The 17106-nt window shown below is 39.4% G+C and overlaps 1 protein-coding gene across 1 annotated transcript in view; it reads left to right on the plus strand.

Moving 5' to 3' along the window:
- The window catches only part of SNAP91 (synaptosome associated protein 91), a 146871-nt gene that overhangs the window by 57528 nt on the left and 72237 nt on the right, over positions 1–17106 (plus strand). Inside the window, exon 8 of the mRNA XM_036101007.2 lies at positions 14468–14574. Within this exon, the coding sequence (XP_035956900.2) occupies positions 14468–14574 (107 nt within the window). The remainder of the gene's footprint in view (positions 1–14467; positions 14575–17106) is intronic.

The following is a 17106-nucleotide window of genomic DNA, read 5'->3' on the forward strand; positions in this document are numbered from 1 at the left end:
GTGATAAATCTGTATCCAAGATAAACCAACTATTCTGGAATAGAGAGATCGCTGCTCTTTTCCCTGGTAAAAGGAATTAATCCTTAACTTGTCACTTGTCACTTGGTGGATGACTCCATACTCCCTGGATTATGATGCCGTGGTAGAAGCTCAGAGTTGATCTTGGGTATTGACAGACTGAGGACTTAGCAATGACACAGATATATCAGACTATGTTCTTGGACCTATTCATAACTTCCATTTCTGATATAATAGTATGTTCATCAGCATATGGAGTCCTTTTATCCCTTGATCATTGCTCTTTAGTCTACATTTGTATGGAATGAAAATAGTCTCATGCTCTTTATCCATCCTGAGAGGTCCATCCACCACCTCTTCTCCAGACCTTCTTGTTACCAGTCTTCCAATTTTATTTTTTCCAAGTCTCTGGTCATCAAGGCCAGCAGTTAGTTACTGCTCATATTTTGATAGAGTTCTTTTTTTTTTTTTAGATTTTATTCATTTATTTATTTGAGAAAGAGAGAGCACGCATGGGGAAGGAGCAAAGGGAGAGGGAGAGAGAGAATCTCAAGCAGATTCTGCGCTGAGCCCAGAGTCTGATGCGGGACTTGATCCCACAACCCTGAGATCATGACCTGAGCTGAAATCAACAGTCGGATGCTTAACTGACTGAGCCACCCAGCTGCCCCAACTCACCATCTTTCCTTTGACATAAAGTGGAAATCGGATAGATATACTGCTTGAAGTTTGGCCTACAGTAAAAGATTTCTTTCTTCTCTCAGAGTCACCCCTTTGTGGAGATATAATGACTTAGCAAACCACTTTTATAACTAGTGCTGGCACCGGGTACCTGGGTGGCTCAATCGGTTAAGCGACTGCCTTCGGCTCAGGTCATGATCCCAGGGTCCTGGGATCAAGTCCTGTGTTGGGCTCCCTGCTCCGCAGGGAATCTGCTTCTGCCTCTGCTCCCCCACTTGTTCTCTCTCAAATAAGTAAATAAAGTCTTTTAAAAAATAAAAAAATAATAATAATAACTAGTGCTGGCATGAGAAACCATCTCTAAATCAACCTTGAATTCTTTTTCTCCTCAGACCACTGGTCATGGGGAGCTCCCCAGAGGCCATAGGTATGATTGGAGGGAGAAATGCAGCACAGAAGAGTAGGTGCAGTGGGAATATGAGCCATTTGTTTGTACAACCCAGATGGGGGTTCAGGATTGTCTTGCGGCTGACCGCTTTTATACCACTTTCATTTGATGATAGAGTGTTCTTGCACTTGTCCAACTCATGGGTATGTATATTAGATAAAACTTGAGGTCTTATGATCACTTGATATTCTGTGGTTAGAATCTTAGTCTCTATAAGCAAGCCAAGAACAGTTTTTCCAAAGGAGATTAGTTACTGTCTGAAGAAGACATGGCTCTGCTCCAAAACACTAGAGGCTTCCACTGTGTTTTCCTAGCGGAGTGTGCCAGATGCATTCTGCAGCATTTGGATCTACTGCAGGCACTTTGAATACTTTTAGGTCTGTGGGAACAAAGGCCCGTGTGGTTCTGGCTTGGAGCAGTTGCAGAGGCTTCCCCTGATCTGGATCCTACTTCTTTCTGACACCACACCTGATACTCTTTTTAGAGCAGAACACATACGTGTTGTATATGTTACCTCTAAAACTAAAAAAGCTCAGCAAACTTCTGCCTACGTTTTAGTTAATAGGGGTTACGAGGTGAAGCAATTTGTCTTTCACATGGAGGGGACCTTTGGACCCGAAGACTTTGTTGATGTAGCAGGTCTCTGAGCTTTCATAAATTCTCTGTCCACCCTGTGACATACATGTGACTTACGAAGGCACATAGCATAACGGAAATTCTTGCCCACTGGGTACAATCAGCCTGATGTCATTAACGTGATAACCCATGGGATTGTGACAGCCAGGGAGGTTGATATCCTTGAAATAAGACAGCTAGTATAGGGGGGGAAAGATGGCGGAGGAGTAGGGGACCCTATTTAAACTGGGTCCCCGGAATTGAGCTGGATATCTACCAGACCACTCTGAGCACCCATGAAACCAGCCTGAGATGTAAGAAGATCTGGATCTCTTCAAACAGAGTATCGCAGGCGGTTGGTTTTGAGGTACAAAGCAGAGAGCCGTGATTCTGCGGGCAGATACCGGAGGATAAACGGCAGCAGGAGGGTGCCTGGACGTGGGGATCCTGCACCGCCGGTGAGTGACAGCCTCGCGCGCTGCGGACAGGCACAGACTCGCAGACCAGTAGCGTTGGGAAAGGACTTTAGGGCAGCCCCCGGGGTGGAGGGCCAGACCGGCGGGGTCGCGTGCACGTGAACCGCAGCCGCCGGGACAGAAACCCGGAGCGACAGTCACGCGCACACGCACTGCAGCCTCCGAGACAGAAACCCGGTGCGCCGGGGTCCCGCTGGTGAACTGCAACCTCAGGGGTGGAAACCCCAAGTGCGGCGGAGTCGCGCACACGTGAACTGCAGTCCCCAGGACAGGACCCCAAGCGGCGGAGTCGTGCGCGCGAACTGGGACCAGCTGGTGGTTTTAGAAGCACAAAGGGCAGAGACGTGCCCCGACCTGGAGCACTGGGAGCGCTGCGGAGGGGCGCACAACCCAGGACGCTGCAGTTTATAGCAGCACGGACAGAAACGGAGACGGTGTGGCCTGGAGAGCTCACTGAAGAACAGACTGAGGTCTCTCTGCTCTGAGGCAGAGGGTTGGAAACGGTCTCTTCTGCTCTGACTCGCGGAACATACGCGGAAAGTCCCCAGGGAAAGGCGCCAGAGAACAAAAGCCCCAAAGACTGATTCCCTCCCACTGAGCCCATCCCCCGTCACAGGGGCGCAGGGCAACTCCGCCCAAACAGGGTTGCCTGAGTAACAGCGCGGCAGGCCCCTCCCGCAGAAGACAGGCTGGGAAAACAAGAGGCCAGCAACCCTAAGGTCCCAAGAAAACAGGTGCATCTTGCTTGGGTTCTGGTCAATAATTTGGACTCTATACATTCCCTCAAACACCCATCAACAGAATGACTAGGAGGAGGAGCCCCCAAAACAGAAAAGACTCAGAGATTATGACTTATGCTGCAGATTTACAAATGGATGCAGATATAACCAAGATGTCGGAGATGGAATTCAGGCTAGCAATTGTGAAGACAATGGCTAGAATGGAGAAATCAATTAATGGCAACATAGAGTCTCTAAGGGCAGAAATAAAAGGGGAATTGGCAGAACTTAAAAATGCTATCAATGAGATCCAATCCAATCTAGATAATCTAACAGCTAGGGTAACTGAGACAGAAGAGAGAATAAGCGATCTGGAAGACAGTATAATAGATAAAAAGGGAAAAGAGGAGGCCAGGGAAAAACAACTCAGAATCCATGAAAATAGAATCAGAGAAATAAGTGACACCATGAGGCGTTCCAATGTCAGAATCATTGGAATCCCGGAGGGAGTGGAGAGAGAGAGAGGGCTAGAAGATGTATTTGAGCAAATCGTAGCTGAGAACTTCCCTAATCTGGGGAATGAAACAAACATTCGAGTCCTAGAGGCAGAGAGGACCCCTCCTAAGATCAAGGAAAACAGGCCAACACCCCGGCATGTAATAGTAAAACTTGCAAATCTTAGAACCAAGGAAACCATCTTAAGAGCAGTTAGGGGGAAGAGATTCCTTACGTACAGAGGGAGGAACATCAGAATAACGTCAGACCTATCCACAGAGACCTGGCAAGCCAGAAAGGCCTGGCAAGACATATTCAGGGTACTAAATGAGAAGAACATGCAGCCAAGAATACTTTATCCGGCAAGGCTTTCATTTAGAATGGATGGAGAGATGCCGAGCTTCCACGACCGGCAGAAGTTGAAAGAATATGTGACCACTAGCCGGCCCTGCAAGAAATATTAAGGGGGGGTTCTATAAAAGGAGAAAGACCCCAAGAGTGATCTACAACAGAAATTTACAGGGACAATCTATAAAAACAATGTCTTCACAAGCAACATGATGACAATTAATTCATATCTTTCAATAATCACTCTCAACGTGAATGGCCTAAACGCTCCCATAAAACGGCACAGGGTTGCAGATTGGATAAAAAGACAGGACCCATCCATATGCTGTCTACAAGAGACTCATTTTGAACCTAAAGATACATCCAGACTGAAAGTGAAGGGATGGAGATCTATCTTCCATGCCAGCGGACCTCAAAAGAAAGCTGGGGTAGCAATTCTTACATCAGACAAATTAGATTTTAAACTAAAATCTGTAATAAGAGACACAGAAGGACACTATATCATTCTTAAAGGGTCTATCCAACAAGAAGATCTAACAATTGTAAATATCTATGCCCCCAACATGGGAGCAGCCATCTACATAAGCCAACTGTTAACCAAAATAAAGAGTCATATTGATAAGAATACGTTAATTGTAGGAGACCTCAATACTCCACTCTCAGCAATGGACAGATCATCTAAGCAGAAAATCAACAAGGAAACAAGAGCTTTGAATGATACATTGGACCAGATGGATCTCATAGGTATTTACAGAACATTCCACCCTAAAACAACAGAATACTCATTCTTCTCGAGCACACATGGAACTTTCTCCAGAATAGACCATACACTGGGTCACAAATCAGGTCTCAACCGATACCAAAAGACGGAGATTATTCCCTGCATATTCTCAGACCACAGTGCTCTAAAACTGGAACTCAATCACAAGAAAAAATTTGGCAGAAATTCAAACACTTGGAAGCTAAAGACCACTCTGCTCAAGAATGTTTGGGTCAACCAAGAAATCAAAGAAGAACTTAAAACAATTCATGGAAATCAATGAGAATGAAAACCCATCGGTCCAAAACCTATGGGATACTGCAAAGGCGGTCCTAAGGGGGAAATACATAGCCATCCAAGCCTCACTCAAAAAAATAGAAAAATCCCGAATTCACCAACTAACTCTACACCTTAAAGAACTAGAGAAAAAGCAACAAACGACACCTAAGCCACACATTAGAAGAGAAATAATTAAAATTAGAGCAGAAATCAATGAATTAGAAACCAGAAACACAGTAGATCAGATCAATGAAACTAGAAGTTGGTTCTTTGAAAGAATTAATAAGATTGATAAACCACTGGCCAGACTTATCCAAAAGAAGAGAGAAAGGACCCAAATTAATAAAATTATGAATGAAAGGGGAGAGATCACGACCAACACCAAGGAAATAGAAACAATTATCAGAAATTATTATCAACAACTATATGTCAATAAACTGAGCAATCTGGATGAAATGGAGGCCTTCCTGGAAACGTATAAGCTGCGAAGACTGAAACAGGAAGAAATTGACAACCTGAATAGGCCAATAACCAGTAACAAGATTGAAGCAGTGATCAAAAACCTCCCAAAAAACAAAAGTCCAGGGCCTGATGGATTCCCTGGGGAATTCTACCAAACATTCAAAGAAGAAATAATACCTATTCTACTGAAGCTGTTTCAAAAAATAGAAACAGAAGGAAAGCTTCCAAACTCATTCTATGAGGCCAGCATTACCTTAATCCCCAAACCAGGCAAAGACCCGATCAAAAAGGAGAATTTCAGACCGATATCCCTGATGAATATGGATTCCAAAATCCTCAACAAAATCCTAGCTAATAGGATCCAACAATACGTTAAAAGGATCATCCACCACGACCAAGTGGGATTTATCCCCGGGATACAAGGGTGGTTCAACATTCGCAAATCAATCAATGTGATAGAACACATTAATAAGAGGAGGGAGAAGAACCCTATGGTCCTCTCAATTGATGCAGAAAAAGCATTGGACAAAATACAACATCCTTTCCTGATTAAAACTCTCCAGAGTATAGGGATAAAGGGAACATTCCTCAAGCTCATAAAATCCATCTATGAAAAACCCACAGCGAATATCATCCTCAATGGGGAAAAGCTGAGAGCCTTTCCCTTAAGATCAGGAACACGTCAAGGGTGCCCACTCTCACCACTGTTGTTCAACATAGTACTAGAAGTCCTAGCAACAGCAATCAGACAACAAAAAGAAATAAAAGGTATTCAAATTGGCAAAGAAGAAGTCAAACTCTCTCTCTTCTTGCAGACGACATGATACTTTCTGTGGAAAACCCAAAAGACTCCACCCCCAAATTACTAGAACTCATCCAGCAATTCAGTAATGTGGCAGGATACAAAATCAATGCACAGAAATCAGTTGCTTTCTTATACACTAACAACGCAACTGTTGAAAGAGAAATTAAAGGAACGATTCCATTTACAATAGCACCAAAAACCATAAGATACCTCGGAATAAACCTAACCAAAGAGGTAAAGGATCTATACTCTAGGAACTACAAAACACTCATGAAAGAAATTGAAGAAGACACAAAAAGATGGAAAAATATTCCATGCTCATGGATCGGAAGAATAAACATTGTTAAAATGTCTATGCTGCCCAGAGCAATCTATACCTTAAATGCCATCCCGATCAAAATTCCAATGACATTTTTCAAAGTGCTGGAACAAACAATCCTAAAATTTGTATGGAATCAGAAAAGACCCTGAATCGCCAAGGAGATGTTGAAAAAGAAAAAGCTGGGGGCATCACATTGCCCGATTTCAAGCTATATTACAAAGCAGTGATCACCAAGACAGCATGGAACTGGCACAAAAACAGACATACAGACCAGTGGAACAGAATAGAGAACCCAGATATGGACCCTCAACTCTATGGTCAAATAATCTTTGACAAAGCAGGAAAAAACATGCAATGGAAAAAAGACAGTCTCTTCAATAAATGGTGCTGGGAAAATTGGACAGCCACATGCAGAAGAATGAAACTTGACCATTCTCTAACACCATTCACAAAGATAAACTCAAAGTGGATGAAAGACCTCAATGTGAGACAGGAATCCATCAAAATCCTAGAGGAGAACATAGGCAGTAACCTCTTTGACATCGGCCACAGCAACTTCTTTCAAGATACATCTCCAAAAGCTAGTGAAACAAAAGCAAAAATGAACTTTTGGGACTTCATCAAGATAAAAAGCTTCTGCACAGCAAAGGAAACAGTCAACAAAACAAAGAGGCAACCCACAGAATGGGAGAAGATATTTGCAAATGACACTACAGATAAAGGGCTGGTATCCAAAATCTATAAAGAACTTCTCAAACTCAACACCCAAAAAACAAATAATCAAGTCAAAAAGTGGGCAGAAGAGATGAACAGACACTTCTCTGAAGAAGACATACAAATGGCTAACAGACACATGAAAAAATGTTCATCATCATTAGCCATCAGGGAAATCCAAATCAAAACCACACAGATACCACCTTACACCAGTTAGAATGGCCAAAATGGACAGGGAAAGAAACAACAAATGTTGGAGAGGTTGTGGAGAAAGGGGAACCCTCTTACACTGTTGGAATGCAAGTTGGTACAGTCACTTTGGAAAACAGTGTGGAGGTTCCTCAAAAATTTAAAAATAGAGCTACCCTATGACCCAGCAATTGCACTACTGGGTATTTACCCCAAAGACACAGATGTAGTGAAAAGAAGGCCCATATGCACCCCAACGTTCATAGCAGCAATGTCCGCAATAGCCAAACTGTGGAAAGAGCCAAGATGCCCTTCAATAGATGAATGGATAAAGAAGATGTGGTCCATATATACAATGGAATATTACTCAGCCATCAGAAAAGATGAATACCCAACTTTTACATCAACATGGGTGGGACTGGAGGAGATTATGCTAAGTGAAATAAGTCAAGCAGAGAAAGTCAATTATCATATGGTTTCACTTATTTGTGGAACATAAGGAATAACATGGAGGACATTAAGAGAAGGAAGGGAAAAATGAAGGGAGGGAAATTGGAGGGAGAGATGAACCATGAGAGACTATGGACCTGAAAAACAAACAGGGTTTTAGAGGGGAGGGGGGAGGGGGGATGGGTTAGCCCGGTGATGGGTATTAAGGAGGGCACGTACTGCATGGAGCACTGGGTGTTATACGAAAACAATGGATCGTGGATCACTACATCAAAAACTAATGATGTATTGTATGGTTATTAACATAACATAATAAAATTTAAAAAATAAATAAATTAAAAAAAAAAAAAAAGACAGCTAGTATATACTGTCATCCCTGCCAGATGAAAGCAAACTACTTCTGTTGGGCTCTGCTTATTGAGATAGAGATAAAAGGGTTCGCTAGTTTGATAGCTGCCTATCAGGTGTCAAGAACGATGCTGATTTTATGCCGGTAAGAAGGACACGTCTGGAAATCTGCAAGTCAGGGTCATCACCTGATTAGGTTCACAGTAACCTCCTGTAAATCTCTACCTACAACCCATTTCACAAACCAGATACTCAAGTTAACTGAGGAAATGATGGAATTGCTACCCCTGTATCTTTCAAGAGGTCAGGAAGCCAGTGTGGGGACTCTGCTAGTTTCAAAGTATTTCTGTTCCAGTTATATATTCAGGTAACTGGGGAAACAGCCACAGAAAAGTTGCATACATCCACTGGATCTAATTTTCTTTTATCACCTAATCCCCAAAAAGCTTCCACTCAAGTTGGTAGAACATGGAGTGACATTTTGGGCCCCCAGGGAGTAACATCAGTTTAGAGTTAGTGTTTCTGAAAAGTTTGGGTATGTCCCCTTTCCCTGGGCCTACTCACCCTGATAAAGGTCTCCTCTGCAGAAGAGGAAAAAGTGCTCTTGACTGTGTTTCGAGGACATTTCTCAAGAATATTTGGAGAGCTTATTAAAATTCAGATTGCTAAACCTCAACCCAGAGTTCCTAATTCAGTAGGTCTGGGGTTGAGGCTGAGAATTTGCATTCCTAATAAGGTCCTGAGTGGTGCTGTTGCTACTGGTCTGGGATTTCACTTTGGGAATCACTGTGTTAGAGCTACTTCCAGATGCTCAGGCTAGCATTTTTGAATCGATGATTTTGGCATGTTCACCCAAATTGACAAATTATCAATTATATCACAAAATCTAATGTAATACACTTTCCTTCCTGTTCAGAACCTTTACAATCCATACCAACTCTCTACATTTTTGTCAATGATGGTTGCCAGATTCAGAGGGAAAAATATAAGATGCCCAGTTAAGTATTAATAAGTCCTATGCAATATTTGGGACATATCTATGCTAAAAAGTTATCTATTTACAATTCAAATTTAACTCAGTATCTTGTATTTTATCTGGCAACCCTACTGCCAACAGAAATTTGCAAGAACTTGTACTTCTTTTAGCATGTATATTTTTTCCTCTTGGGTCAGACTTTGTACTTGTCTCCCTAGGGCATGCAGAGATTGCTGCCTTCTCAATCTCATTCTAGGTATTGAGGCAGTTGGCAAGGGGACAGGGGCAAGAAATAGATGGATTGGACATGAGAAAATTTTTCATTCCCTCATGAAAGGTGGCTTGATTACAGGATCACCAAGCAAGGCAGGACCAGCCTCTTCAGACTGAGAAGGAAAAGCTTTTACTAGCAAGAGTAGCTCACTTTGGTTTGAATCTACCCAATCAGTCTCCTTTCTAGTTTTTTCTTCTCAATAAACACCCTAACTTTCACAAAGGAGACCATGGTGAGGCTGGGAATTTAACTTAACCACATACGTTGTAATTCAGAAACTTACAAGATTAGACTTTCTTTCAGTGATGACAGACCTGTGTCTGCAAGAGATAAGATTATTTGAGGGCAGTTTTGGAGTACCACTGTCTGACTGGTGCCTTGAGCCAATAATTTAAAATCCTGTGTTGTCATTTCCTTTGGAGTCAGGAGCAGCCATCCACCGTACATTCTACTTGCCTTATTCCCATCATGGTGGTCTCTCCCAGCAGCTGCTTGCTCTGGTAAGCTTCATTTTAGCTGCTCATTTCAGAAAACCATAGGTGATGATTTACGTAATCATTTTGCTCCTGTATAGCACAGACTGTGAGAATCCAATTTTCCGATAGTTGCGGGTAGTCATCACTACCTTCAGATCCAGCCAGTTACATATCTAATCCCATATTCCCATCTTTTTGACATTTTTGAGGGTCTGATTTCTACAACCACTTAAGATATCCAATACTGTGTTTATTCAAGAAACAGAAACCACACTTACCACTCTAACTAGAAAGGGATCTAAAGTAGGGAGTTTGGTGCTTAAGTAATTATCAGAAGCCTGCAGGAAGTGGTTCCTGAATGACTTACAGAATAATAAATTCTTTTTTTTTTTATTTATTTGCGAGAGAGAGAATGAGAGACAGAGAGCATGAGAGGGAGGAGGGTCAGAGGGAGAAGCAGACTCCCTGCTGAGCAGGGAGCCCGATGTGGGACTCGATCCCGGGACTCCAGGATCATGACCTGAGCCGAAGGCAGTTGCTTAACCAACTGAGCCACCCAGGCGCCCCAGAATAATAAATTCTTACATGCCGGGGAAGCTTCTACTTTTGAGGCCACCACTTTACAGTACACTAAAAGTGAGAAGCTGCTGCACCCCCTCGGCTGCCTTGTGGCCCGAGGAAGCTAGAAACCAGACACCTGAAGCCATAATCCAGGAAGTAGGGAGTCACATCAAATGGGTGTGACTATAACCACTACCCCTCAAAACTGGGGAAGCTGGAGGGTGGGCCGTGGAATGCTGCCAAAGGATAATCTTACACTTCTATGTGTAAGATTATTTTCTTGTCACAGAAATAGCTAGAGATGTACAGGAAGATGGTTTCTGCCTCAGTTTTACTTTCCAGATCTCTCACAGGTCCATCTGATTTACAAAATTGAATTTGCATCCAACATCCTGGCTTCTCATGAGTTTAGAAAGAGAGAGAATGGGGGATCAAACACAGTGCTCTTAGAGATTTTGCCTTATTGGGGAAAGATACCTGTTCTTAATATGTAATCCAACACTGTATTACCTTTATTTCAGATGGGACTGTTTATCAGTAAACCAAGTAACAGATCTTCCCATTCCCTTTTGTGGGCATATCTTACTCTTCTTTACCACTCATAATAAGTTTTTGCTAAGGTTCATTTCTAGCCAGTTATTTGTCTGCTTTTTGTGTATATTTTTCACTGGAAACCCTATGGTTTCCTATGGAGATGTCCTTATGATGAGTCCCAGGTCTATTATTTCGGTCCATGACCTTTCTTCCAAGCTTCAGTTTTGCAAGTCTTATTTGTAGACACTTAAATTTAGATATTTAAAATTTAGCCATCTCCAAAACCGAACTCTTGAATTTGCCCTTCCTAATCTCATTTCTGTTGATATATAATTTGTCTTTTAAACCTGAAGCCTCAGTTATCTTTGAGTTGCTCATCTTACTCAACTCCATAGCCGTCAGAAATGAAGTTCTGCTGATTCCTTCTCACATCCTCTTGCTAGTGTACCCTTGTTTGTTTCCTGCTTCTGCTTCAAGAACATTGAACTTACTACCTTTAAAATTCATTTAGCAGTTAAACATGTTAAGCCATGTGTTTCTCCTCTGTGTCTTGAACATCTATTTAAATGCTGCTCTGTTTTACTTTCTCTTTATGTTGACTTCAGAGATAAAATTGTAGTAAGAATACATTTTCTTTGTATTTTAAAATAACCATGCAATGTATATTTTTATTTCATCTAATTTGAAAAGGATAGTCTATGGGCTAACATTAGGAGCAGAAAAGGAGAGTTGTATCTTCATATTAAAGACCTGACTTCAAAAGTGGTAGAGGTGTGCGTTCTTGCCTTACCACATTCTGGTGTTGAGTGGCCTTCATTCAGCGTTGCTGTCAAATTGCTCTTGCGAAAGTAACACTCTAGAAGATAGGTACACTTACTATCCTAAGTGTTTTGAGACAGGTGTGTTTTTTGTTTGTTTACTAAATAGTGCTAGGAATTAACTATTATAAATACATTACGGGTTAGTTTTAATCAAGGACTTCATGAGCAATTCTCTGCATCTAATGTTGGAATCAATGTTGGTGCTGCAAATCTTTGCAAACATTTTATCACTATAATGAAACTGATGTGTGAGTAAGAAGATGCTTTCCTTCTGACTAATGGGCATTAGTAATAGTCCACGTACAAAGCCTCGATTTACTTCACAGGAATGAGATTCCTTTTCATCTAGTTCTTTTCCTTAGGACAGTTGTTCTGTGAAAATTAATACTAATATGACAAGGGAATCTATCAACACATTATAAAGACTCACATTACAAAGGCCAAATTTAAAATTTCGTTTCAGATACTGAAAATCAATATATCTTTTGTATAAAATAAAGACAGAGGTTCATTTCTCGATGACCCATCCCCTCTATTAAAAATATGAATTGCTCCTGGCCCTACCCTAGTCTCTAAGAGGACAAGGGCACCTCACAGCTCCCCCTGTAACAGTACATGTTGCTTTTCTGTGTCATTACCACTGTTATAGAAAAAATTAGGAAATTATAACCTAAAACCATAAAATTTTCATTACTTTTGTTCCTGAATCCTAAATTACCATGGAAGATATGAACAATTTAAAAAGCATCCAGAGGAGACAGAAAAATTGCTTAAGATTCTGATGCATTGGTTCTAAAAGGAAATTGAGATTATTCAGTTGATTTATCTTTTTGTGTTACTGCTGAAGATCTGATGCAAAGAAATAAACTTAGATTATAGTAAAGAAAAGTAATTTAGACATTTGGAAGAAATTATTTATGTGACGATTGTTTAAGAAGAAAGAAAGAATTATATTTTACCAGAATAAGTCCTTTTTTTCAAAAGTTTAAACTAAAAAAGATTTGTTCCCTTATAGCACCAAGATTCTATCTGTAGCATTAGAAAACAGGATAGAGACGATAAAGATTAGATTTGGCCATTTTTTAAAATTGAAGTGTAGTTGACATACAATGTTATATTAGTTTCAGATGTATCAACATATTGATTTGACAATTCTATACATCATCACTCAGTGCTCACCATAAGTGTACTCACCATCTGTCACCATACAGTGTTATTACAGTATTATTGACTGTGTTCCCTATGCTATACTTTTCATCTCTGTGACTTATTTATTTTATAACTGGAAGGTCATACTTCTTAATTCCCTTCATCTATTTCACCCATCCTCCCACCCCTTCCCTCTGCCAACCACCAGTTCTCTGTATTTAAGAGTCTGTTTATTTTTTGTTTGTTTTACTTTTTAAATTCTACGTCTAAGTGAAATCATGTGGTATTTGTCTTTCTCTGACTTGCCTCACTTAGCATAATACCTTCTAGGTTAGATTTGGCCATTTCTTAAAAGACTCACTTCCCTCTCAAATCTTAAGTGGAAAACAGTATGTGTTTGTTTTCTTGATCTTTTTGCTTCCCTTGAATGCCCTACAGGGGAGGTCTGTGTTAAATGTAAAATTACCCAGACGTCAACAGAAGGTAATGAGTAGCTACCCTCAATAATAAGTTCTTTGTGTAATTATATATTATTAAACCTTTCTTGAGAAAATTAAAAATACTTTTAAGGTAGTAAAATTACATGCTGAATGAAATTAAGAACTTTATGAGAGAATATAAAAATAGCGTATGTTTCACCATGTGAAAATATAAAATAATGAAGAATGCTAAATCATCTTCAGTTTTGATCCAGAGTTGCCTGGAAGCTATTGTAGACCCTGGCCTTCTCTGTCTCCATCTGCAATGTCAATAATTATTGACTGAATGAACTGATAAATGACTGTCTGGCAAAAATACTGATAAAGTGCTGGTTTTCTTCCAAACGCATATGGAGAAAATACACTCGTAATGTAATTATAATGGAGCTATAGCACCTAGTGATTGTGAATTCCAGTCTTGGGAGTGCAACAGAGAGCAGCAAAGGGATCCTCTGTTTTTCTCTTTGGGAAGCTGAAGGCTGAGAAAGGATACAATTATGGACTAGAACGCCATGATGAGTTTGGTAAACCAAATATTTGTCACAAAACTCCACTACTTTAAGAGACACATTATAATGTTTGAAAGAAATCATTTATGGCCAACAAAAGTATCAATTTATAGAGTGTAGACGATTTATTCTTTAACTTGGAGAAATTTATTGCTTTATGATATATAGCTTATTGATTTATGGTGAGCTAGTAAGAAAGTAATGGTGCTGTAGAATGCAATCGTAACTTTTGAGATTATCAGCAAGTATTTGATGCTATTTTCTGAAGCAGGGCACTGGGATATATGGATCATGAGTTTAACTTGTTGTGACACTTCATATGTTCTTCTACTTTAATTATCCTTTCGTTATTTAAATGCTTCCATTTGAGACACCTAGAACCTAACACTGTTCTTAAACTTCACAGGTCCCCCTTGTTTAGGTGCTTTAGAACCTCATATAGGTTTTAGTGCCTAGTGTTTTGATCCAAACATTCAAGTTTTAATTAATAGTATTAACATAAGCTTAGAAGAAAATTGAATATAATAGTCTTTTCAAAATGCTTATCTGTCTCTTCCAGAAAAGTTTTTTGAAATGAAGAAAGGACAATGTAAAGATGCCCTAGAAATTTACAAACGATTTCTAACTAGAATGACGCGAGTATCTGAATTTCTCAAAGTTGCAGAGGTAAGTAATAATAAGCTGTGTTGGGAATATAATTTAAGAATATTAACTTATGTATCTGGAGTCAATAATAAGGCTTATAATCTGGCAAGACGTTCTGTCCCAGAGCCCCAGTGTATTAGGGTTGGAAGTGATCTCCTCCCAAGTTCTCACTCAGAACTGTACTCTATGCTCCTGCATCCCAATTAGATGATCATTCTGTGTTCAAATACAAGTTTCATGGGTACTGAGCAGATTCACAGCTTTGCAAGGTGGTTGATCCTTCCTCTCCACTTAATAGCTATTTTTGATTGTAAGGAAGGGCTTCCTTTTTATTGAACCCTGAAAAAAAAAAAAAAAAAGCCCTTAGGAAAATCCATTTATTGTTCTTAGTGTGTAGAAATCATAAATAGGACCTTCTTATTTTGTTAATTTTTTAAATACAATGAAAAAATGAAAGTATCATTAATTTTATGAAGTTTATAAATTGTTTCTCAAGGATGTCTGTTTTGTACTTCATCACAATAACTGTGTAACTATTTAGTTGGTGTTCCTGAGATAATCCCATAAGTTGGTGTTTTCTCTTATGAAATCCAGTTATTGATTCATACTGGTATTGGAAGTTATGACATTGTTATTACAGTCCTTTGGCAGGTTGGCCAGTTGATTCTTATCTTACATTGTCAGTGAACGAATTGTTGGGCTAACTGGAATGCCATGTGCGAGAAGCGTTCTGAAGCCCAACAGCAAAGCATACGAGGCCTTGGGCATGGGATGTTCGTGTCATGTTTTTGCTGTTTTTGTCATTTTGAGAATATAGCACAAGAACAAGCATTTATACACACAATTCCAAAAGCACTCTAGTCCGAACATTATCTTTCAAATTTCATTTATTCGCAGGAATAATAATTATCACATTCAAATTAGGAGACTGATACTGCAAAATGCTGTCTCTTGACCTTTGCTCCATATAGTTTGTAATCAGAACAGAAGTCTTTTTTTTATATATAATATGGGAAACAAAGGGTAAAGAATAGTTTATAGGAATTACATATACTTTAAAGCATGTTCATGTGTATTTTTCTTGGGCTTATTGATACTGATTTGTCTTTATGAAAGGATAGAATCGCTTGAAACTTTTGCTTTGGCTGCTACATGGTTTGACTTTTTGTATTTGATAAGATTTTCCTGTGGTTTAACTCTAGTTATCAATATAATCTAGTAAAATTTGCCTGACTTTTTTCTGTGGAAAGATCAGTTATGCCTAAGCATCCAGAGCAGAAGATCCTTTCATTGTTCCATTAATTCCTCATGCATGTACTGCCCAGTTCCCCCATCTCTTATTGCATATGTTAGATAGGTAAGGAGCTGGACATGTGACAGTCTGGGGTATACATTTCTCTAATCAGCACTGTAAGGCTGGATCCAAGGTCTTCATGAGAAAGGGGGTACTTATTTATTAACTCATTCTGTTTTTAAATGTAAAATTTTATTTCATGTCTCTTGATCACCTTGTGTTAGCACGGGCCCATTTCAGGCTGTTGAGAAGGAAATACACAGAAATTAGATGTTATTTTGAGAGTCTAAATAATTGAATACAAATATTCTACTTTGATTTGAACACTATGACTAAGACTTTTTTAAAGAAAGATACTAATTTACAAAATTATTTTTTAATGGAATAGACACTAACTCACAATGGGCTAACAATAACCGTTTGTGTTTTCTTTAAGTAAATTACATTGTTCATAATTTAGACATTGTTTGAATACCAGTGTTGAGTGGTTTGTATTATTGGTAAATACAGAAATTTCTTAACAAATGTACAAAGCTTCTCTCTGTACCAAACAGCTCTTGTGTGGCGTACATATGTATGGACTCATATCCAGTAGCTACCCATTTTTCTGAAGAATGTGTAGAAGACTTCTAGAATGCCATTTTAAAAATACAACTATATATATTGGCTATTTGGTAAATGTTAATAAATTGTCTGCAATATTAAAAGAAACATAGGGTAGTTGAACAACTGCTATGGAAATGTTCAAATATCCCAGAGGAATTGCTTGAAGTATAGAAAACTTAGCATGTTTTGAATTCTTACAATGAAGTCTCCTAAAGCAGGCAATTGGAACTTTGTAAAATGGTTATTTTATACGTAATAGGCATTTCTGCTAAACACACTTCCCTTTTTATAGAACTAAGTTATTCTTAGTTTGCTATTCTAAGATAAATACCAAATCGTAGGAGTTACGTCTCCCGGAATATTTGCAGATAGAAAGTGATGAGATTTCTGTAATAGAGTCACACCTCAGCTCAAGCCTCCAGTTATATTATGGTTCAGAAGTTCAGGTTAGTGAAAATAGCAGTGTCAAGGAAGAATTCCTAAATTATGTCTTTCTGTTCAAGAAAGTTCTGTTAACTCTCTATTTAAGAGAAACACATCACCTTTTATCAAGATGATCCTAATATTAAAGTTCCGTAATACTTTAATTTCAAAAATACTGACTTCATTCATATTAATATTTTTAATGGATCACCTAAAGAGATATTAAAATA

Source organism: Halichoerus grypus, chromosome 9, assembly GCF_964656455.1.
Source record: "Halichoerus grypus chromosome 9, mHalGry1.hap1.1, whole genome shotgun sequence".
NCBI classification, from domain to species: Eukaryota; Metazoa; Chordata; class Mammalia; order Carnivora; family Phocidae; genus Halichoerus; species Halichoerus grypus.